This window comes from Prinia subflava, chromosome 1 (assembly GCF_021018805.1).
Source record: "Prinia subflava isolate CZ2003 ecotype Zambia chromosome 1, Cam_Psub_1.2, whole genome shotgun sequence".
Classification (NCBI taxonomy): Eukaryota; Metazoa; Chordata; class Aves; order Passeriformes; family Cisticolidae; genus Prinia; species Prinia subflava.
Genome location: NC_086247.1, coordinates 21,678,531 through 21,702,478, shown reverse-complemented (window position 1 = coordinate 21,702,478; position 23,948 = coordinate 21,678,531). Strand labels below are relative to the sequence as shown.

General features: G+C 35.8%; 1 protein-coding gene across 6 annotated transcripts in view; it reads left to right on the top strand.

Moving 5' to 3' along the window:
* Positions 1 to 23,948, top strand: part of VPS13B (vacuolar protein sorting 13 homolog B) — a 422,459-nt gene that overhangs the window by 174,424 nt on the left and 224,087 nt on the right. For 5 of the 6 annotated variants that reach the window (XM_063390273.1, XM_063390281.1, XM_063390302.1 and 2 more), the window contains exons 20-21: positions 17,122 to 17,231; positions 23,654 to 23,801. In XM_063390273.1, the coding sequence (XP_063246343.1) occupies positions 17,122 to 17,231; positions 23,654 to 23,801 (258 nt within the window). The remainder of the gene's footprint in view (positions 1 to 17,121; positions 17,232 to 23,653; positions 23,802 to 23,948) is intronic. The other variant, XM_063390285.1, reaches the window with a different exon arrangement.

Genomic DNA, 23,948 nt, shown 5'->3' with positions numbered 1-23,948 from the left:
TGCTGGGTTTCTTTAGGGGCCCATAGTGTCCATCTATGCCTGGGAGAGAGTTGATGGTTATAGAGGAAGCTATATTTTTTCATAGCCTATTGTCTGATAATACCTTTTTTCCTTTTTGACTGAATGAAAGATGTAGAAGGAAAATTATAGAAGATGCATCTACTGAGTTTTGGTGTGAGTTTGTTTTTTCTCCCCTCCCTTCCATTTTACCATGGCAGCATGTCTCATGCATTCCTTCTTCAGGCACCTAAAGTACAACTCATGGGCTGTCACTTAGGATCCACAGTATCCACATTAATCCTGCTTGATTAACCAGTATTCATGGAATTCTGAGTATCAACTCGATGTTTCCATTGGACAGTATGAAAACTGTGATGCCTGTAAAAAAGTAATATATTTGTAAAGGGAGACTAGCTTCTCTTGGTATTTAAAATATAGTTTATCAAGTTATATTATATCCTCACTTTGTAATGACAGAATAAAGAGGGAAGGGTTCTTCAAAAACCACCATGTGTTTGAGTCTTCAGCTTAAAGAACATTTACAAACATTTTACAGTAATGGAAAATACTTTAAAGACATTCAGAACTGTAGGCTGTTTCTGTATGTGGCAGTATTGACAGGAAAATAAACTTTGATGTCTTACTGATGGACATTACATTTGAACTCTATTATTTGACTTTGCTATACTGAAGCTTTAGTACCATGAAGTTTCTTCTCTTTAATCAGCTCTCTGGAGGTAGGGCTGATTTGGGGTAATCTGCCATAGGCACTTTGCAGGGGCCCAATCAGTTATGTGTGTGTCAGCATGAGACAGCTGCTGGTACTTGAGAGGGAAGGATCCTGCACAGTCTGTGCCAGCGTTCCCTGTGGAGCTGGGAGTTGAGGGCATAGCCAGACCAGTCCAGGAGGATGGAATTGTTCTGCTGGAAGGTGCTGGGAGCTGAGTGTATTGGTTCGTCAGGTGGCATCCATGGGGGATTGTCATCCCTTTCCTGAATGTGATGTTCTCTTGTGACAAGAGTCTTTGCTAAGGTTCTTTGCATATCCTGTCAGAATGGGGATATTTATATATATCTATAATTTTGGAGGAGTGTTTTGAATAGAGTTCCCTCTTCAGTGAAAAAAAAAATCAAAAATAAGTCTATATCTCAACATTTTTGGGTATTACAGCAATGCTGGTATCTGTTACATTAAAAATCTGTCTGTAGAATATATTAGAGGAGTTGATGCTTAAGTGGTTTTGTGATACTGGGAAGAAACTATTGTTTGTCTATAGGGTAATACAAGACTGAAATAATTTGTAAATTTTTATTAGGAAATAGTTATCTTTTTGTAAATAGATATGGATTATCCCCATACTGTTATTACAATAATCAGAACATTTTTTTGTACAAAATGTGCTGAACATGAAATACCTGTTGTTCAAAACATCAGCTTTAAAATACTTTTTTTCAGTACCTGTAACCACTTCACTAGCCACTACAGGTGGAGAGTGTAAGATATGGGCACAATTACAAAAACTCCGATTAGATCCACAGATGATCTATTCATTAATTTACTTTATTCTGCTTAAGTGAAAAAGTCATATTTAATAAAGAAGTATACAATATATTCTTTGATGTTAAAAATACTCATCTTTCATGTTTGAGAGCCTTTTTTCACCTTGATTTTTAAGCACAACTAGTATTCATTACATTGAGGTCTGACAAAAAAATACATGTTTAAAACAGATTATTTTTAATCTGGTGCATTACCTTTCTACCATACTTCTGAGGCAGGAGACTTGCAACTTTAATACACTATCTGTTTTATATTTAAAAATATTTTATTTGAATATAGCTTATGAATACACATCTAGGACAGATACAGAAAAATCACAGTTTAAGTGAGGTTGTAACGTCTTGCCATCCACATTTACTTTAAATTGTCATCTTTTGAAATTAGACCTATTTGCTTTCTCACAACTCAGTTTCATTCACATTTAAATACTGCTTTTGTATTTAATTAATTAATTAATTAATCACAGAAGCACTGAGATTGAATTACAACTATCACAGTATTTATCTTGTATAATTTTTAGAATTATTTCAGATACGGAGCATCTTTTTGTTAGTGTTTAGGAGTTTTAATAAAATTCAGGTTTAGCCTGTTTTAATCATAAGCATCCACTGAAATCTGTTATCCTTCTCTTCTGTAGCTGAATGTATTGACACATGGAAAGAACTAGACTATTCAAAAATACAAATCCTTTAGACTGCTAAATAATCTTTCTTGTAAGTTTGTAAACACATTACAGATTGTTAAAACAGAAAATCATAATTCGAGTTGTGATAAAGATTTGGTGCTGTGCAGGAAGATGTTCTGAATTGTGTGAAAAGGATTAGTGTAGAATTTGGCATCCAATCATCTGTGTTAGAATATGTAAGGGTGTTAGGAGCAGGTGCTTTTAATGACAGAACTGAGGACGCTGTGGGTCCTCTGAGCTTTGACAGATGCAGGCACCAATGTAAACCTGCTCTCGTGGCCACCAAGCAGCACCATCAGGCATTTGCTTGCTCAGTGCACTTCGCCTGTCTCCTGGCAATCCAGGCAGGAGCATTCCAGCTGACAGTACAGGACTGTAGAGCAAATTCTCCTAAATAATGTGCTTCCAATGCGTCCGTAATTGGCACTGTAGCAGACTGCTGTTGTGAGTTTCTCTGAAGGCATACTGCAAACACAACAGGACTGAAATGAATAGAAGTTATTTTCCATAAATTAGGGAGGTACTCAAGTTAGTTAGTGTGTAAAAACGACTTGGATGTTCCTAGCTGTCAAGGGCATGTGATTATTTTTTGACAAATTCTCTGGATCATAAGAAAAGATGAAAATTCTTTTCTTTACATATATCTGTAAAATAAGAACATGAAATCAAAAACTTCCAAGGTTGTCATATTCACTATTCATCTGCTTTTCTCTTGGACTGGAAAGAGCTAAGTAAACAGAGTTATTCTGAGCTATCTTGTCACGTTCTTCGGTCAGACACTGTTTAGCATGTAGCTTCTCATTCCAGAGATAGCTGAGCATGGACTTATATCCACTGAAAATCTGTGTGTTTTTAAGAGCCTTTGGATTTGGTGTAAATTTACATAAAAGAAGGCAGCTACAGTAACAAAGCAGATAAAGTTTATTCTGTGTGAAATTCATGATGTGGTAAGGAGGAAGAAGCAACTGAAACACAGCAGGTATGATATTGCTGGTTTTGTTAGCAGTGTTTATCAACTGAGGTTCTCCTAAACCCATGACTTAATGAAGCTTTAAAATTACTCAGTGCGTGAACTAAGAGGTTTGTTTGAATGACAACTGCATACTTGAAGTGCATATACTTCAGTCACTGTTTAAATGGCCGTTAAATGTTCTCACAATTCTCCCGCACTCAAATCCCAATCCAAATGCCAAGTATCCACTTAGTATCACAAAATATAAAGCTGTAAACAGGCACAGGGCTTCATAAACATCTGTCTTTTATTCCAGAATTCTGCTTTTTACACGCAGCGTTATAATCGTAATAAAGGACTATGAGGTTAATGAGCTGGGGAAGAAGCAGCTGGTCAGAATTATTTCCCTTAATAACTAGAAAAGATGAGGTAGAATCCTCTAGCTTTCTTTTCTCTTGCAGGTACAGAAACTCCATAGTATGCTCGGTGTTGTGTTCACCTCTTGGTTTTAGAACTGGCACCTCTCCAGCCCAGCACAGAGACACAGCTCTGACATATCTGGATTAGCAGATGATTTGTTTGGACCGTGCTATGGTTACATGGTAGGGACCCCACGGGTCCCCAACGTGTGGTGTCAGGCAGAACATTTAAAATTGCAGGGCGTATCTAAAGCATGGCTATAAGTAAGTGTTCCTTTTAATGTTTCATTACTTAGAACTCTCTTCACTTATTTTCTGACTGTTTTTACCTGATGGAATTTCTTTTTTATTAGTTTTAATAGTATGACTGGTGCACTAAAAAATGCAGGAAAACTTGATCTAAATAGTTTTTACAGGTATGATTTTTGCTGATCTGTAAAATATGATGCAAGAGCACATCCCCAAAAGATCTGCTTAGGAAATTAGTATTCTGAAGACAACATGATATATTGTCAGCCATCTGCAGTAATATTTGCTTTGTAAATAAACTCAGTTTTCTTATAATGCCAGTGCAGATGTTTCATACAGTTTACTTAACACTTCTTTTGCAAAAAATCTTAAGTGAGGTTTGCAAAATCATAAAGCTGCAGTGTGGAGCTTACTGCCAAAATTATAGGAAAGGTTACATGTTTCTGTTTATTTGTAACATCTCTTGCAGAAGACACTGTAAAAATGTGAAAGCTGGTTTCACTTAAAAATCACTTTTTCAAGACAACATATTTAAAAACTCCCACTGTGACCTAAATGTATGACAGCAGCTTTCTACACTTCTACTAGTTAAGAGATGCAGTTCTGTGATTTTCCTTACCTGTGAGTTTCCAGTGCCTATATTGAGAAGTTTATGTACTTTTAAGACACAATACTAATTTTTTAAAAATAATAACCATCTAGACCATGTTGTTAATATTTTGAGTGAAGAGAACCATTCACACAAGCCCCAAAGTGAAAGTAAAATTCCTCTTCTCCATCCAGTTATGCATGGATTTAAACCACTGACTTAATTAAACAACATTTTGGATTTATTAATCAAAGTGTATGTAATCAATTAAAATTTAACTTCAGTTGTTTAAAAAAAGCTTAGTGGTGGAAGAGGCTAAAAAAGGGATTTGAAAATAGATATGTTTACATAGTACAGTGAATGCTTTAATATATATTAAGCATAGTTAATAAAATGCAGATTTTCTGTAATTCAGAAATATTAGTTAGTCTCTCTTAGATCCACATGAGTGGGAAGATAACCATTCATAAGTCTCAACACCATGTAAGAATGTGTATTTGAGCTTAAAGGAAAACGAGGTTAATGTACGAGGTGTTTCAGTTTTTCGGATGCATCAAGTTCAGGATGAATCTTTATTAACACTTACCTTAACAGCTGACTTTAATTATATGTTCCAAATTCACAAATATAATGGTATTGAGAAGAATAGCTTCTATGTCTACTAAATGATGATTTTTTTTTTTTTAAATAGTAAATGTTAAATAACGATTTCCTTGTTCACTGCTGGTAGAAGTGAACTGCACAAACTTTGGCTTTGTTTGAGTTTTGTGCATTAATTTCTGATGTGAAAAAAAAAGGTACTTTTTCTGATGGCTGTTTTGGAGGTTCACAGCATTGTTTGAAAAGGAAAGGCATTTTTTATAATAAACTCGTTTGGCAATCTGGATGCCTCTTAGGGTATTCTGAACATTGTCTTTCATTGATTTTTTTTTTAAATGATACTTAATGAAATTTATACTGTACTGTGCTGTGAAGATTTAAATATCACCTTTAGCTTAATTCCTTGATTTTTTTTGCCCTTTGTATGCACTGTAAGGAGATGTTTATTATTTGTCTGTTGGTAATCATGGTAACATTTGTTATATTATTGAGAAAATTACTTCAGTAATTCAGAATTTTTATTACATTTATCTGGAAACCTTAATAAATTGAAAGACGATTTCAATTTATGAAAATACTTTAAAATACTCCAAAAAGCCCTCAGTCATAAAGGCTGGATGATCAACAGTCTCATCCAGTATTCCTTGTATTGGTGCTTTGTGTTGGTTCCTTCCTTTTCTGACATTTTTAACATTAGTTGCTTATTCTCTGTACAAGAGCTGTGGTGAGCTTTCCTCTGCCCAACTAAGATTCTTCTTCAATCTGTTCCTGCAATATTCCTAGTGACCATCACCATTGTCTATAAAGTCTGAATTACTGTATATTTCTAGTAACATAAATACCAGTTTAGGAAATTACCAAATAATTAGAGAATATCTGATATAAATTCTTCATTGTAAATACGATGGTATTCTAGAAGGGGGTAAAATTGATACCAGTAAAGGCACAATCTTGTATTTAATGTAGACATGACTGAATCTGGGATTAATAAATAATTGTCTGTTTTTAGATTTTGTTTATTTACCAGAAGATTATACAAAGAAAAGCTATTTGTTTTGATGAATTCACTGGCATCCCAGATGAACATTAGTGAATTAACAGAAAAAACTGCAGATGAGGAATCCAGATTGTGTTCTGTGCATTGAATATTTTCATAGGTAATTCAATCAGAATTTAGAGAATTTCACAAAATGCAGTAACAGGGCATTTTTTTCTTGGTGTTCATGCTGTGTGGGCATTTTTCAGTTAATAGTACCCTGTATATCTTGAAAAGAACCTCCAATATGTCATGTATTTACCTTGAAACCTTCTATCTGAAATGTTCTGAAATTACAACACATTCCCAAGACTTTCTGATGACTCCCCTGTCGTAGGTGTGAATAGAATTATTTAAACATTTGAGATGTTAGCTCTTGCCTGTTTGTGTCTTGGTACAATCATTTCAGTGTATGTGGAGATGCTCATCTGTCCTCTCTCCTTTCTTACATACAAGTTTCATAAGTTGATTAAGGCGTTTTGGTTTTACATGACAGGTGTAAGTCTGTCACAGTGGTACTGTAAATCTCAAATTATCTTTAATGAACTTTCATTGAAGTATTTCTTTCAAAATTGAAATTCAGTTAATATGATATTAATAAGTGTACCTCTAAAATGTAAGTGGCCTTATTTATGTAAACTGAGTGCACATTTGGTGAAATAGCTTTTTGATGTGTGTCTCCTGTAATTCACAAGTGCTTTTGAAAGCATTGCCTACACAGATAGCAACTGCAAAAAGGACCAGGATTGACTGTCCTTTAGAAAATTTGGCCATTTTATGTTCATAGTACTTAAGACTTGCATATCTCTCCCACCAAGTAACCAAGCACCACAAATTTCATATTTTTCAAAGTTGCTGTTTTAAAGAAGACATTTGCTTTCAACTTGAACCCTGTGTATCAATTTTCTGTTGAAATGCACATATTAAAAAAAGAAAAGGAAAAAAGCAGTTAATGGCTGAACTGCCTGTGTAACTTTACCTACCTTGCAGTGTCGTGACTTCAGCAGTGCAACACACTGTGGCTATTTTTATTCAGGCTCATTGTTTGGCATTTATATGCTATTTATTTCAGCCTTGAATCATTGCTGTAGAGCATGAAGTTTTAAGAAATAGAAAGGAATAGATGAATTAATTAGGACTTCCTATTTAGAAGATAGATACAGTTTTTGTTCTTCCTTTACTTACATTACTGCTACAGAAAAGCATAATCTTTTATGGAATTTCTACTGTAAGTCTTGCATGCCTTTCTAAGTTACTTTCATTTTCCTCAGCCTCTCTGCCTGTGGGTGCATTGTTTTTATTGAGCACCTCAGAAATTATGTGAAATCATCTATGTATTTTCTGTTGCCTCTGAGAAGCTGTGATGTTTAAGCAAAAAGAAAACAGAAACCACAGCTATATATTATTCAAATTACGTTTAAAAGGAAGTACAGGAGGCATCTACTGCTGAAAAGATTTCAGCTTTATAGCTTAAAGTGCAAGACCAGTTGGTATCCATAGTCACAACACTACAAATGTTCAACTGCTAAAGAAGGAATGAAAATAGCTCCCTTGGTGCCCTGTTGCCATAGGGGAAGAATCCTGTTGCAATTCCCAAAAGCATACTGCAGTAAGAAATTGCAAAATGCAGTTTTGACAGATTGTATTGAGGTGTTTATAAATGCAGAAGCTGAACTGTATTAAGAAACTTCTTGGCAGTTTTCAGAGAATTTACTTGTTTTAGTTTAAAATCCATATTTTAAAAATCCGTAACTGAATGTTCTATTGACAATCACTTAGGAGGAGATATATTGAGGCATTACTCATCCTAACTAGATCATTAGCTCCTAATCATCTTAAAATGTTGTGTCCCAGTAGAAGAAAAGGTGTGGTAGCACTCTACCAACCCAGTCAGAGAGAGGGAGGATGCAATTCTGTTATCAGTGTGGTATCATATATTGTCGTGCACAGTTAACTGCCTAAAGGTCACAGAAATAATAATTTGTAAATTTAGTAAACTTTGCTCTGCTGGTTTTCATAGTAGAAAACTTGAGAAAGATTATTAGGCATTCTCACAGTTTAGTTAGGAATAATTCATTTGGATCATGACTGATATTACTCTCTGCATTAACAGAGGTGATGGTATATGGTCCTCTCTTCCCTGCTGGCTCATGGGTGATATCAAGTATTTCAGCAAATACCTATTTCCCATCATTTCAGAGCCTAGGAGCATACCTCAGCTATTTTCTGCCTATTACATCTTGCATACATATAAACTCTGTATATAGAATGGTTCTGTATGAATAATTCTGTGAAACCCAGCCTCTTTAAGATAGCTTTGAGACTTCTGCTCTGTCAAAATATTATTCCCCTCACTGACTTGCAAAAGGTCTTTCTCCATTGACATGTTTTCTCACTGGCTTGCCTCTCCATGGCCTTTTGGCCTTCAGCTCTCTGTGCAGAAGTTTGTGTGAACTTTGGAGGGTTTTGAATCAACTGTTCTGCAGAATTGTCTACAGTGATTAGAATTTGTTTGTGATATAAGTGGAGACTCTGGTATCTTCATGAGTAACAGTAAACAGCCTGTGAAGTGCAGCTTCTGGTGGTACTTGAAGAATTACATTCACACTTACCTAGAATCATGCAGTGATAAAAACCTATAAATAATATTGCCTTTAGAAGAGGTTCTGACATTGCAGCTTTTCTCTGAGGTCCACATCCAGGTGGTTTCGACCTGGAGGTTTTCAAAACCTATTTGGAGCTGACTATAGTAAATAAACAATCATTTTAAAATGATGAAAAGAAAGTAGTTTAACCAGGACATGTGTATACTTTTTTATTTCTGTGCTTTCCACTCTGGGATTTGGAGAGTGTATAATGCTTTTGGCATTGAGCATAGGGTGAATCAGGGAGGATAAATACTGAATAGATGGTGTTGTGAAACAAGTTTTCAGGTTTGAATGCTTGAAACTGGCCCTTTTGGCTGACAGGAGCTGGATGCAGTGTTCTGTGTACACAATGCAGTGGCATGCTTGATTTTTTGTTTTATTGCTTGTTCCCTGCTTCCTACTGAACATTGACCTAATGCTTTTCTAGAATAAATAGAAGTGTTGTGGCCTTAGGCAAGTCAGCTCAGTTATCACTTACATGTGAAGTTAAAAGATGAGACAACAATACCAGTAGGAGGAGTGTGTTTATCTGTGTTGAATCAGGTGGGATATTTGGAGCTCCTGGGTGAGCACTGTCCGTGGTTACTGTGGATAACTCAGCAGGGCTGGTCACCACATTGATCTCCTGCAATGGCTTGGGCAGCTCAGGTCCCTGCAGGGCTCTGTCTTCTCCCATAGTGAAAATTACCACTTTGCCTGTGACTGTTGCTTTTCTCCTAAATAATTTGCCCTATCTCAGACCAGTGACAGGGCTTGAGGACACAGAATAAGCTGAGGCAGGGGAGGTTTAGGTTGGATAGCAGGAAAATGTGAGCATGGAACAGGCTCCCCAGGGAAATGGTCACACCACCAAGCCTGACAGAGTTGCAGGAGTGACTGGATAACATTCTCACGTACAGGATGTGATTTTGGGGTGTCCTGTGCCAAGTCGGGAGTTGGATTTGAGGATCCTTGTGAGTACCTTCCAGCTCAGCATATTCTGGGATATACCTATATAATTTTCTCTCTTATCCCTTCTAGGTACCCTAGTTTCTTTAAAAACCTGTGATTAAACAACTTGTGGAATTTGTGTAGGGAATTCTAGTAGACTGTATAACCAAATCTTTGTACTTGTTGATTCGCTAGGAGAACACCAGGTTTCTGTAAGAAAATAGAAATACAATATAGAAGTACTATAACCATAGTATTTCTTCCTTTAACACTAAATTTTCCACCATTTTTTGCAGAACAGAATGTTGTCCAAAAATAATACTAGAGAGTAAATGGAAGAAAGGATTTGTTGCCACACTCCTCTGATTTCTAATTTCAGTACATTAAATAACAGAATTAGCAAAATTCTTGATAAATAAAAAACATCCATATGATGATTTTGTTTCTAATCTTCTTGACAACATTTGTTTTCAGTAGTTCCATTCCTTGAGATTTCTGTAGTTTACAAGTGACACTAAAAATCTTTGTAACATAAAAAATAGCCACAACAGCCTTTAAAGTGGGACTGAGGAGGTCTCAGGTAGAGCAAACAAAAAATTAGGAAATTGGCTCATGCTTCTTCAGAGCTCCAAATACTTCTTGCTTTAATGGAATGTAGTCTCCTCTTGATCCATAAAGAGTAACTGTAAGTGTTACTGGTTCCATACAGAAAATGGAAAGAAACAGCCTTGATGTTGCACCACGTATCTGAATTCATTTTTCAGAGAGCTAAACAAGCAAAAATTCTCAAGCCTTCATTAGAATTTTGAAAACCTGGTCAGGAGTGATCAAGTCTAAGGACTGAGAATCAGATTGATGATCAGATGTATAATAGTGACTATTAAATAGTTTTCTGGTGGGACTTCAGGAGGAAAAGACAAAGGAAGCAGATTTTGGTAGAAATCTTTGTAAACTACTAGTTTGTGTTACTAAGTTTCTGAATACCGGCTTTGGTAGCAATGAGTCCATTAACAGCCTCTGCTTTGAGTCACTTTGAGCCACTCTGCACTATCTGACTGGAAACACAGCTCTCTGAGTGACTCAAAGGCTGTATTTCTCCATAATCTTTTATGAATAAAACAAACAGCACGAAACACTTCCTGGTTTTGAAAGCATTCAAATTTTCTTTACTCACTGATAATATGGTTTTGAAGTCCTGTCCTTCCTTTCTGTTTAGTCCTTTCTGTCAGTTGAATTTAGAGTTCTTTATTTTCCTTTTATTTACAAAATAGTAAGTATGATGGCTAGATACATAAACAACCTAAAAGTGAAGAGGAGGAGATGATACTTGAATGAGATACTCTTGCAATAAAAACATAGAATTGAGGAAGAGGTTGTGCAGCTCAGCATAGGAATATTACCATATTGCCATTACTTTTTCATAGAGATGATTCAGTAATCATTTAAATCAAGCTGACATTTCTGTATGCTACACCTTTTTTTTTTTGGTCTTTACTGTCTATTAAACTGTTACCCTGAAGCCACATCACCATATTCTCTAAGGGAAATTAAAGTTTTAATCAAATGATTTTAGAAAAAAAGCAGCCTTTCAAGATAACTTCTTTTTTTCGTTTCAAAAGCGTGCAGTACACAAGGTAAATTTGAATAATCTAGCGTTTTTGTGAAAACTTTCAACTCAGCATGTCACAATTTCTTTTTCCTCAGTAAGAAAGACAAAATGCTAAATGGACTAAGTTCCACTCAACATCAGAGATGATGTGAAATAACTGCTGAAGTTTGTTGTCCATCCCTTGATTTGATATGGCTTGCTGCAGATAGATTTGCAGAAATGTGGCTTCTTGTACATTGAAAAATGATACAGCACTTCGTGTAAACAGTGTATCCAGCAGTTTTCTTTTTGCCTCATTATGTTACATCTTCGAGTATACTTCTATGTCATAATTCTGTAATTCAGCATTTGTGAGCATTTGGGTATGTATATTGATAAAGATATTTTTTCTTTAAAAAAATGATGGTGACTTATCAGAACATTCAGTTAAAATTTGGCTAGTCTGACTTAGTTAAGATTAATACAGGATGGACTGTACATTGAATTTTTTCTATTAACTACAGTAGGCTAATATACATGCCACTTAGCTGTGGCATATAACTTTAACATCTGAATTCTATCTGTGGGTCCTGCTGTGTTATTTAATAACTGCAGTTCTCTGCCTCACTTTCTCTATTTTTTAAATAAAAATAATGATGTTGACCCCCCTCTTTTTTTTTTTTTTTTAATAGTTTTCTGCTATAAACTTCAATAGGAATTGGAAGGTCATGATAGCATTAAAAGTATGTTCTTTGTGAATGTTTCTGAATATCCGAAGCATTTTTAATTAAAAAAAAAAAGAAGAAAAAAAAGAGTGGTGTTAAAATCTTGTGGGGTATATATTCTTGGGCAAAGAATAACTTGTATGAGGGAACTGTGTTTGTTATTACAGCCTGAAGTGCCTTAGTTAATGGGAAAGTGTTACCCCACTACTTCTGTTTTACTGAAATATTCTAATATTGGTCTAAGCAACTAAACTAATCGATCTCAGAGTTATTGTAAGCACTTGATGAATGTAAAACTCTATGCAAGTACAGCAGACTTGGAGGTTTTTTCTGAGATAAAATTGGGGTAATGTTTGCATCTGTAGGCATTCAAGTCAACCTTGAATAGAGAGATATGCAGACATATACTTCAGTAGTTAGACAAAATTTATGAACTTACTGTGGCAGCTATAATATAAGAATAATTTTTCACAGTCCTGTAAACTTTGATGTGGCTTGAAGTATCTGTTTCCCTTGTCTGACTCAGCAGTTCAGGATGAAATGCAGGACGATGGCTCTTAGATAAGCTGATTATTTTGCAAGACCGTCGTATTGGCTTTGTCCTTGATATTCCAAAGTAGACCAAAGTAGTATGATTAATTTTTCTGTGGTGTAACTGCAATTTCTAACTCTTCAGCTCTCGTTCTTCGTTTTGGGATGTTACTGAAAATGGCTTTGGTGCCACAGGATAGCTAATTGCTAAAGCCTGTTTGGAATGTGGGTAAGCAAGCCATACTGGCAGTAAGCAGAGTAATAAAGAGGAGTCTTTTTCTCTTATTTGACTCCCAGGCTAAAATTAAACAGACTTAGGTATTTCCACACTTAGGGATTTACAATGCATCTGCTTTGAGTCAGCAGCACAAATATACTTTTATATGGTTTTATAAAATAGAACTCTTCACTTGGGTGTAATATGCAGATCTGTGTTTTTTATAGTATACCTTAGTAAAAATGCCCTTCAAAACAGTAAAAAAAAAATGTAAGAAAAAAAATTTCTTCTCTCAGGTATCATTTAAAATAATTGAATACTAAATTAATAACGCTAATTCAATCCGTTAGTATCTATGTATCATTCATGTGTCCTGAGACATCTAGGAGTCCTGAGTGCTCAATGCTAAAATAATTCATGGTGCAGTTTATATAGCAAGATGGTGTAATATTTTTAAAGTTAGTTACTGGAAATATACAAAGCTTGTCAGAATTTGGTTTTATTATAAGTCATTCCATTTGTTCATATTTGTCATCCCTCCCTTGTGGTAAATGTACATCAATTCAAACCAGTTTACTGTTGAGGTTTTTCATTTCATTTTACTGGAAATAACATTAAGGTGTGTTTGTATACTGCACACACATAGAGCAGAATTTGGAAAAAATTCTGCTAGGCTGGTCCTTTACCATTGCAAAAATTGATTTTCAGGTGCATAAGTCACAAGATTTTCTGTTCATCTTAGTAATTTTTTTCCTCCAGATTGCTGGGAGAAAGAGTAATGCAGTTTACTCATTCACACGGTCTGTGCATCTTCAGAAAGTGATTTTTTGCCAAGGGTTGCCACCTCCCTTCTCCTTCCCAAAGTTCTCATTCACTTCCACGTTCTTCTTTCACTGTCCTGCTTTCTTCATCTTTTTCTTGTGTCTTTGATATTTGAGGTCCTTTCCTGTCCTGGTGACTGAACATTCCTCATCTCCACGACCCTGCTGCTGGACTCTGCCATGTTTCACCCACCCTGCCTTTCTCTCTGGCCTGTTCTTTGCAGCTGTGTCCCCAGGGTGGATGTTCTCTTCCACCTCACCAGAAGTGTACCCTGTTCCCTTTTCCCCCACTTTTTTCCCCTGTGTTTCTATGGAGGGAGCCCCCGGCTGGTGCCCCCTCTCCTTGCTGCTTCTCCAGCAGCCTGTCTGTGCTCAGCGCTCCAAGTGGGAGGAGGTGGCAGCAAGGCCAGCCCAGGCAGGAGCTGCAGCTATCTCCTGCAGGCCCCATCCCTTGGGAAGAAATTGCTGCTGCTGCACTGTCATCATCCAAGGACACTTGTCAGGAGGTCATCCCCAGGATGAGAGTGCCAAGCATTGCTGTGCTCTGCTGCCTTCCGTGCACCATCCTGCTCTGCCTGACTGCAGCCTCCCCATCTTCTGTTCCTTCAGGAGAGAGTGGGAATTTGGGAAGGAAGGAAGTTATCTGCCCAAGCTGAGCCTGGCAAATGACACCATGACTCAGGAAATTCTCAAAGATTAAAGATTACACGGTGTTGGGTCCAATACTTATTTTTCAAATCTGTTACTAGATAGATGTAATAGATAACTCTGGCCAGAACTGAGATCTGGAAAGGAAACCCTAGTATGCTATGGGACTAAGGTCTGCTTTTTTTCTGAAATGTAAATTTAATTAAAAGGAGAAAAGGGGAGGGGAAGAAACGAAAGTTCTCCACAATCTTAATGAAATCCAGGGAACTTGAGCATTGCATTTTGGTGGAGACAGAATAGCAAAATTTTTTTAAAGCGTGTGAGGAGTCTGCTGCCAATTTCAAGCTTGATCCTGAAAGCAGTGAGAACTTCCTTAAAAATTGGGGAGAATTCTTATTTCGTGACATGAAAACAGGAGGCAAATCTGAAAAACTTAGTAGATAATGATTTTGAAAAAAGCCATTGCACAGAAAACAACTTTACATAGGTGATTAAACTGCCCTTAGATACAGTGGCTAAGTAGCAAACACAGCAGTAAGTTTCAATAATTTAGTGTGACAGAAGTGGCTTAGTGCAAAGCCAAAGTTACCTGACAGTCAAATTGAAAGGCAAATAATGTAACTGCTTATCTGAGTACTTTTACCAGGGTTTTTTTGTTTGCTTGTTTTGTTCTATTTTTTTTAATATCCCAGACACAAGCTATCAAGAGACAACTGGAAAAATATTTTCTATTGGTGCTGCCTTATTGTGGAATTTTATGAAATTGTGCTAGTATTGGCTTATTTGACAGGAGAGTTTCAATTCAAGGCTTGACTTAATTGTACTGAACTTCTTAGCTGTAGCTCATTTTTTCAGTAATCAAGAAGCTATGTTAAGTTACTAGAATGATGTGCTATAGTAACATCTTATTTTTCTTTCCGGGAGTCTGCTAGAAATGTGGGATTTTCTGTTGACTTTGCCTGTAGGCTGCCTTTATGCTGCACTCATTGGGAGGTCTGTCTCCCACTTTTCATATCACGTGGATATTAAACCTTCCATTAAGTATTGTTGACAACAGGCAGTGTCTCTTAAAGATGCAGGATTCTTTTACGTCGGCCTATAAATGTTATAAAAGATAATGATTGTAATATATTTTTTAGCAATCCTCCATTACCTTTTGCTTCCTTTTTCTAATTTCCTGCACATCCTGCCACAAGGCATATTCACTGCTCTTACTTGCATGTTACCCCTTTACGCTTGACATTGGCTTTTCCTTTAACTGCAGATTTATTTCTAAGGTTTATTGCTGACATTTAAAACCTTCAGCTCACATGGCCGAGTCTGTGTATAGGAGTTCCTCACAGTGTGTGTTCCAGCTCCAAGCCTGGGACAGGCAGATGATTTATCTTTGTGTATTTCTTGACTCCCATTTTCCCATTGTGCTCATCAGGCTTTGCTTGTGTCACCCCAGGTTGGTGGGTCTTCTGCCATTTGGAATTCAGCTGGCTTTAAAATTTTGTTATATACAATAAACTCATAACTTATATTTTTTTAATTATTTTCCCATTTGCAGTTTTGCTGATGTGTCTTTTGAGGCACATGTTTTTACTGTTTTTGGAAAGTACATTGAATTGTGTGTCAAGCTTTCTGAATGTATTTGAATTTATTATTAAATTCAGATTGCTGCATAATTACATTGTATACCACAGAGTAAATGTAGTATGTATTGCTTTAGGAACTAGGGTTCTTGGTATAATAGAACTACTGTAATTCTATGGAATTTGGTGCTGGGATCGTCCAGTAACCAGGATTTCTGTTTTAAATTTATTTTGTTATTTATTTCTTCATTTCATATATTAATTTGTAGTAAAATTGCAAAGCTTATGTGAAAATATAACTTGCTACTACTATTTGCTACACATTTTCAGTATAGTTGATACCTTTGTATTCCATTAAGCCATTTGCTTCTGAATCATACAGCTCTGTAATTATGTTCTGCTGCAACAGATAAATGATCTGTACTATTAGGAAAAAAGCCTCAGTAATGTATGATGGGATTTTTAATGCAGGTTTAATGGAGCTAGTGCTTCCTAAATGGGGTCTTAGTGTGCATGATTTGATGTATATGCTAACATTTCTGGGTACTGACATAGTTTTTTCTCCTATTTTGAGACTTAAATGTTTTCCATGTAAGGTTTTCTTCACAAACATAAGAAAACTAGTTTATTTTTAAGAAATAAAGTTGCCCTATCTTGTAATCCTAGGTCCTAGAAAGTGATTTAAAGAAAATAAGATATTTGTAAAGCTTAGGAAAATCCTAAATGCTCACAGTATGGAGGCTGCCAGTGTTGTCAGTTAAAAATTTTGCCTTGTTTTGCCTAACCCATCCTCTGAAGAATATTCATGACCATATTTACATGAAAAATGTTTGTCCTGAGCTTTGGGTAGAGCTAGGGTAAAGTAGACCTGTCTTTATTAAAAGAACTCACATGGTCCTAGACCATGGGGGGATTTTTAATTTAGGTTGTGGGGAGTCATGCATTATATTCTTCCCTTTCTGTCAAGGGTCTTATTGACTTATTTTTTGCAGAGTGTTAAGGTTGGCTGAAAATTTGAGGGAAGGTGTTGTGTGTATTCAGTTACACAAGAATTTTGGGAAAACAAGCACTTTTCTTGGCAAAAAGTTGTAGCAGGCAAAATCAAAATGCAAGTTGCTGTATTTTTTTATGTGTGCATATTCCTAACACTGGTAGTGCTGGCAAGTTTCTCACTTTGAGTATGTTATTGAAGTTTATGCTTTAAGTATAATTATTTATTATATATGTAGTCCAAGCCAAACACAAGTCTGCATTAAAGATGATTTGTGTGCAGGAAAACTGAATACATGTAAGGAGATTCTTGAGCAGGTAGCTTACTTTTTTTTCTCTTTTCTATGGTGTGCAGGTGCTGTTCTCTTGTCCAGTGTCCAAGGATTAGCAATTAATGTTGATCCAGTCCTGTATACATGGCTTATCTACCAACCTCAGAAACGAGTTAGTAGACACATTCAGCAGGTATGTATTTTTGTAGGAAAAGGGATGGGGAGAGGGAAAGCTTTCACTTCTGTATTGCCAGTAGGGCAATTCTTCAAGTATTTGTAGTTTGTTACTGCTTCCTTGTAGTTTGTTGTGTGTACTGTTGATCTTATTTTGAATTATTTAAAATGTTAAGTTGGCATATTAAAATTTTAATTTCACAACTTTTTCATTTTTAATTAAAACAACAAAGAAGGTGGATTTGTGATCATCTTGTAGGAGCATTATTTTGCAATATCAACTACAGAGATCTCATAAGCCTTGAGTCTGAATAGTACATAATATTTTAACATTTTGGATATTAAGAAGTGAATGCTGTAGTAGATTCTGTATATCATGTCAAAATATGTATTTGCATATGATGTGCTTGAAAAAGACAGAAGCAGCTAAGGCTGTGGGTCTGTGTGGTGCAATGGTTTCCTTGACATATTCTTAACCCTAATTTTCATGCCACGTATTCCTGACCTGGAAAGAGCACTGGTTTAGCCTTATATTAAACTTATAACTGTTGTTTGGCAGAATTTCCTAGAACTTATATTTGCTTCAATTAATCCAACTGTTGGTTTATGTCACCCGTGACATAAGTGGTCTGTCTCACTTATAAGTGATCAGTTATTAAGTAATGCTACAAATGTAAAATTCTGTCAATATTAGTCTCATAGCTACTCATAGAAGAGTGCACATCAGAGAAGTTTCATTCTGGGTCCCTGAAGTGGGAGGATAAACTTGGCTTGTAAACATTTGTTTCCTGTGTCCAAATTACCTTGTTAGGTATTAATTGTCAACAGTAATTTGAGTCACATAATCTCATTCTGCATCTGAAAAACTTCACTGTTACAGTGAGGCTTTATTATTGTTTCAATGAATTTACTCTGTTTTTAAATGTATTGAATTAGTATTCTTCATTCCTGCATCATAACTGGAGAAGCACAACATTTCCTGGTGTATGTCTTTTTCAAAGCAAACCATTTATCTACTTTTTACTGTTATGTAGCCTTCCAAAATGTGATCAATCCTGTTTATCCTGCTTATTTCAAATGTTTGTATAAAAGTCTGTCTTTAACATCAGTGTATTTAATCAGCTGTTAGTCAGTGCTGTTAGTCTAGTTTTTTGATACTAGATGGGTTAAGTGACTGCATTAGGAAACTTGTTTGTCCCTGGTTTTGATCATCAGTGGCAAATTTTTTAGCCAAATTTTGTTTGTTTTGTAACTCATGTCATTACATCATACAGCCTTCAAAATTTTCTCATCATCTATTTGAGATTAAAATTACTGTATCACAACTCTAATGTTATTAGCATTTAAAATGACTTAGCAATTTGAAATTATTTTAAATATGAGTTTATAAGCTCAACTGTCAATGTCATACCATTTTCATCGTTTACATGACTGTGGTAATGGACTGCATGTAATAATGCAAATTAAAGTGTCTGTAGCAGTCATGAAGAAACTTTATTTGAAAACTATACCTGTAATAAATTATACTTAACCAGACTTTTTTCTTTATGTAATGCTGTAATTATCCTAGAAGAAAGATCATAGTCAAAGTTAGGCCTTGTGCCTTACTTTTTGGAAAAATTCAGGTTGTTGCCATACTCTAACTAGTATAACCAAACAAAAATGCTTATAAAACCTTCCTAATTTTTTAATATTCAACAGCCATAAGATACAATGCTTTCAAGCAAGACTTATGGTCAAAATGTTATTGATTGGTCAAGCTCTTATCTTCCTCTATTCTAACTGTCTGTCTTATACAATTGCAACAGAAAAAAAACCCCCAAGCAACTTTCTTTAGAATTTCTTTGTATGATTCAGAGATCTTAAATATTAAGATACTTTAGGTTTTAATGTCCGCTTAATACAATGCTTTTGCTCTGTCCTTTTGAATAAGTCAGTAGTGACTTCTATCTGAAAACACAGAGTTAGAAAACTTTTCAGTACATTTGATCCTGTGTACATATCAAACTCATAATATTAACACTTGATAAAATAAATGAAAGTATTAGTTTATTTCAGTGCAACCATAGTCATGTAAACTTCTGCTTGCATACAGCATACATACAGGATGAGACTGGGATTGTCTGGCTCCCCATAGGGATGGGACACCTATACATATGAACTTCATTTTTGTTTGCCGTTTAACTATTTTTCTGGGATTTTAGGTTTAGGTTTATAATGCCAGTTTGGGAGTGCATGTATTTTATACCTGCTGAAATATTTCACCACATCTTTTGTAACTGAAAGCCTGACAAGTTAGAAATATGGAACATAATAAGCTGCATTTTTACAAAACTCATAACATTTCAGTGTCTCTTTGGCCTCACTGATATTTTATTCAGCTGGAACAGAACAGTGACTGCCATGCAGGGGTGTAGGGTACCTGCAGCTCAGTGAGGATCACCCCTCTTCATTTGTTACTGTTGGGCTATTGCTAGACAAAGCTCTCTTTGCACCTTATGTCTTCTGCCTTCAGAGGCCCCTTGAGCCTGCTGATGCAATGCTTTCATCAGTCGGTGAAAAGGAGGGGTTTCTTGGCTGACATCTGTCCATCACAGAAGTTTGATTACAGCTACTCAGTTATCAGTCTTTTATCTCAGCAAAACACTTTTCCAATACCTGAAGTGCCTACTTGAAGCAGTCATAGAATTTCATCTGAATTAGCAAGTTCACCTGCCAGGAAAGAAGACGGTTTGTGCACCCCAGGGGTTAATTTTAATTAATGCAATTTTATTCATTCATTTCATTTTAATTGGGAACTAGGCCTAATGCCTTGCTTTGTTTGAACTTTCTGAAACAGTTTAGGTGTACCAGTAATCATACAAATCAAAACAATTAAATGTAACTCAGTAGTCAAGCAGTGATTGCATTTTCATGTCATTAGAACTTTTTGCAAGGTAGACAGGGTGGATCCTCCTTGCTGTCACAGCTCATTCTGGTGCAGTTCAGACAGCCTTGTAAGCAAATGTAAATATTCTTCTCTGAGATAGTGATTGCATGACAATGATCGTAGATGTTCAATAAACACCATGTCTTGAGCAGAGCTGCCATCTGTCCCCACTCCAAAGACACTGGGGATTTTTATTCCTGCTTGCTGGTTGCAACTTACTGCACATGTAAACATCAGTCTGTGCACATGCAGCATCCACATGGGTTTGGTACCATCTCAAGGACAGCAACTCGTGTCTGGGCTCAGGCTTTTGAATTTGACATTTCACAAGCCAGTGATCATGTTTAGGTTCCTATATCAGAATATTCTTTTGCCTTTGGTTTGTTATCAGGGGGGTGACTGTATAGGCATTCCTTGAATGAAAGTTACTTGTCTGCTTAGTTGTTCAAGTTTTCTTGAACAAGAAAAGTAAAGTAAAAGTAATTTCTCATGCTCCCAGATCTGCCTACAGTCTCTTCAGCCTCACATTTGTGGAAAATATAATTCAGAAATAAAATATTTAATTACAAAAAATCCCAAGGAAAATAAAATATTAATTTACCTATGGCAAATTAGTCCCCCTCATAGATATTTTAGCTTTAGTTAGTTGCCATGTCTCCACATAAATCAGGAAATACTTGGCCCATTGTCTTTTTGGCAAGCTGTTTTTAGCTATTATTTTTCCAATCCTTTCTCTGATTTTAGATCTTTATCATTTCCAAAGTCATGTTGACCACATAGCATGAAGTAAAAAAAAAAAAATTAAAAATTGGTATGTGTTGATCTATCTGCATGCTTAAATGGCATATATGTGTGTGTGTTTTGTGTATGTAACATACCTAACATGGTATGTAATGTGTCAGATTTTTTGTGCCAATAAAAATAACATTTAGAAAAGGATTGCTTCTCTGTAGTTTTTCAGCCACTGCTTAAAAACCTAATTGTAATAATTACATTTGAAAAGTAGTAACCTTTCTTATTTTGAATCCTGTGAGTTATTATTTTAGTATTCTGTATGTAATTGCCACAAAACATTATTGCACTGATAAAACTGTCAGTGTTCTAGAACAGAATCTGCCTTTGACTTTGTGTCAACAAGACAGTCTCATATAAAGGCAGCTGTAGTTCCAGAACTTTGTTATATGTTCTTTATCTTCTATAACCGATTAGTAACCATAAAGCTTAATCTCAAGTACGTGTATTTAAGCTTTACTGCATCCTATTTTGTAGCTAGCTTTTTGGATTCTTGGGATGAAATGCTTATGGTAACACTAGCCTGCAATGTCTCCTTTCCCATTAGATTCATCTTCTCCTCCAGCTGTGGGGCTCTTGTCATCTGCTCTTTCCCAAGCCACAATTTCCTCATCAGTTTGTGGCTAAACCCCAAATCTTGATGATCCTTTTCCATCTAGTTCAACACTGATCTTTCATCTTCTGGATTCTTTTAACCAGAAATCTTTTGCCAAAAACCTGACAAGATTGTACTGGGTGTCAGCAGCAGCAGCATCAGGCTTGATTTCAGTGAGCAAAGATAAAACAGCTGTTTCATTGTCCAGATCAGCACTCAGTATTTGGTCACAATTTTTTCCAGCTTTATCTGGCTGTGATAGCCTTGATGTTTTTCACTTTTTGACTAGTAGTGTAGCTTATTATGTTTTGCTGATCCATTTCTTCAGTGATTCAGAAATAGATACAGCTTCTTCAGGCAGTATTTCCATCCTATTGTCTTTTGTACTGTCCTGTATTGTCTGCATTCATTCTTCAGAAATTCTTGCTTCACTTTGGTAAGTCAGTGTTCTTGCAATGTCACATCCAGAATTGCCAAATCATGGCTCAACAGTTGTTGTCACGAGAAAGCTGCAGATGGCTCTGACTTAGGAAAGTTCCATCAGATAAATTGCAAGATTTTGAAAATAAGTGATGTGAAATGTCTGATGAAAGTTTACAAAACTTCAGATACTCTCCCTGTATGCAAGTGGGAAGTATTTCTGTGGTGTAAAGCTTAGTTTTTCAAAGCTGATGGGGATTTTTGTTGAACTAGAGGGTATGCCAAGGTGGCATGTTACTGTATTCCAGATAAACTTTTGTGTGCTTTTGGAGGCAAAGCTAATGACTGTACATTTAGAGGGAGGGGGAAAGATGAGAGTTCTGTTTGTCATTGAAATTAGCATTTTTTAATTAACTTTGCATACCAGTGCATGTATAAATGGATTGTTTTTACTGGAGTAGAATTAAATAGTTGATTGTCTTATTTTAATTTACTTTTATAGTGGAAAATGGTGAAGGCGTTTGGAAGCTGTTCTCCTTCAGTTAAATGATTCTTCTGTTTGTTTTGGGGTTTTGTATGTGTGCACATATTGCACACTGCTTGATTCAGTGATCTGTTTTCTATTGCAGAAAATTTACAAGCACATTGCCCGCCTCACACGAATTTGTTTCCCACAGAGATTCCTAATGCAATGTGTGAGGTTTCTCATTACGCAGTTATATGGATTACATTTTCACTCCAATACGAACAAAATTAAATTACACAAAAATTAAGATGCATGTAATCCTAATGTCTGATCTTTAGAAAGAAACTTTGTCATCTTTAAATGATAACCGTCTGCACAATCAGTGGTAGAAATATGCAGCTTTTGTCAACTGGGATGCATCTGCAATTTGCCTAGCAGCTAATGGTACAGCAAAATGTGAAGAGCCAACTGTGTAGCAACATTGAGGATCGAATTGTTTTTAGTAATTTTGTCTTTTCTTGCTTTCATTAATAAAAAAGTAACAACAAAGTCAATAGACTATTCATTTGTTCTAGAATCCATGTGGATTAATAATACACATCACTCTTTTTTGATCTTAAAATAAGGATGCAGTCCTTCAAACGTTCTTTTAATGCCTACAGTTCTGTATTTTTGTATAGGTCAGCAGTTTCACATTTTAAGCAGTTTCTCCTTTGTTGATATGCTTGAAAGTCAAAACAGTTCAAAATCAATAGCAGTCAGTTAAATCTTATATTTAAAATGTTAGGAAGAAGCACAATCATATAGAAATATCAGTACATCCTATATTTTGAAGTTTAATGAAGGTTAGTAAGGGCTTTGGGTCTTCATATCTGACTTCTTCATATCCATTAAACATTTAGATAATTATTTTACTTTGGTCATCAGCCAGGTTTATTCCAATGGGTTTTGGTTGGCTAGGAACCATGGTACTCTAAGTTAATTTTATTTCACTTTTTTGTCTTCATAGAGCTTTTCCTCTGACTAACAGGACTGATATAAAGAATTACAAGTGCAAATCTGAATGTAGCATTTCGTTTCAATTTGTGTTCAAAATACATGTGCTCCAATCAGGGTTTCATGTTGTCTTCTATACATTTCCAAATATGTAGTTTAAAACATGTTTCTCATGACAATGCCATAATTCTGTGTTAATTGTGTTTTGAGTGTCAGTGGTTCACAAGGTGCTTCTTTTTCCAGCAGTCTGTAGGAGCTGTTCCTCTTGGTGTGTCAGTAACTCGAAAGAAAGAGGATGAGGCATCAGTTGGAAGTGCACCTTTGGCAAGGCAGCAGTCAAATCAAGCCTCTGAGTATGCCAGCAGTCCTGTCAAAACAAAAACAATAACAGGTACATCACTTAATTGAAACTATCCATTCTGCATTTGCAACCTGCCTCACTAAGGTGCTGCCACAACTGAACAGCATCAGCATGTACAAGTGCTATGGCACAACTTTCAGCTTTAGAGAAACTAAAACTTTTAAAATTAAAAAGAAT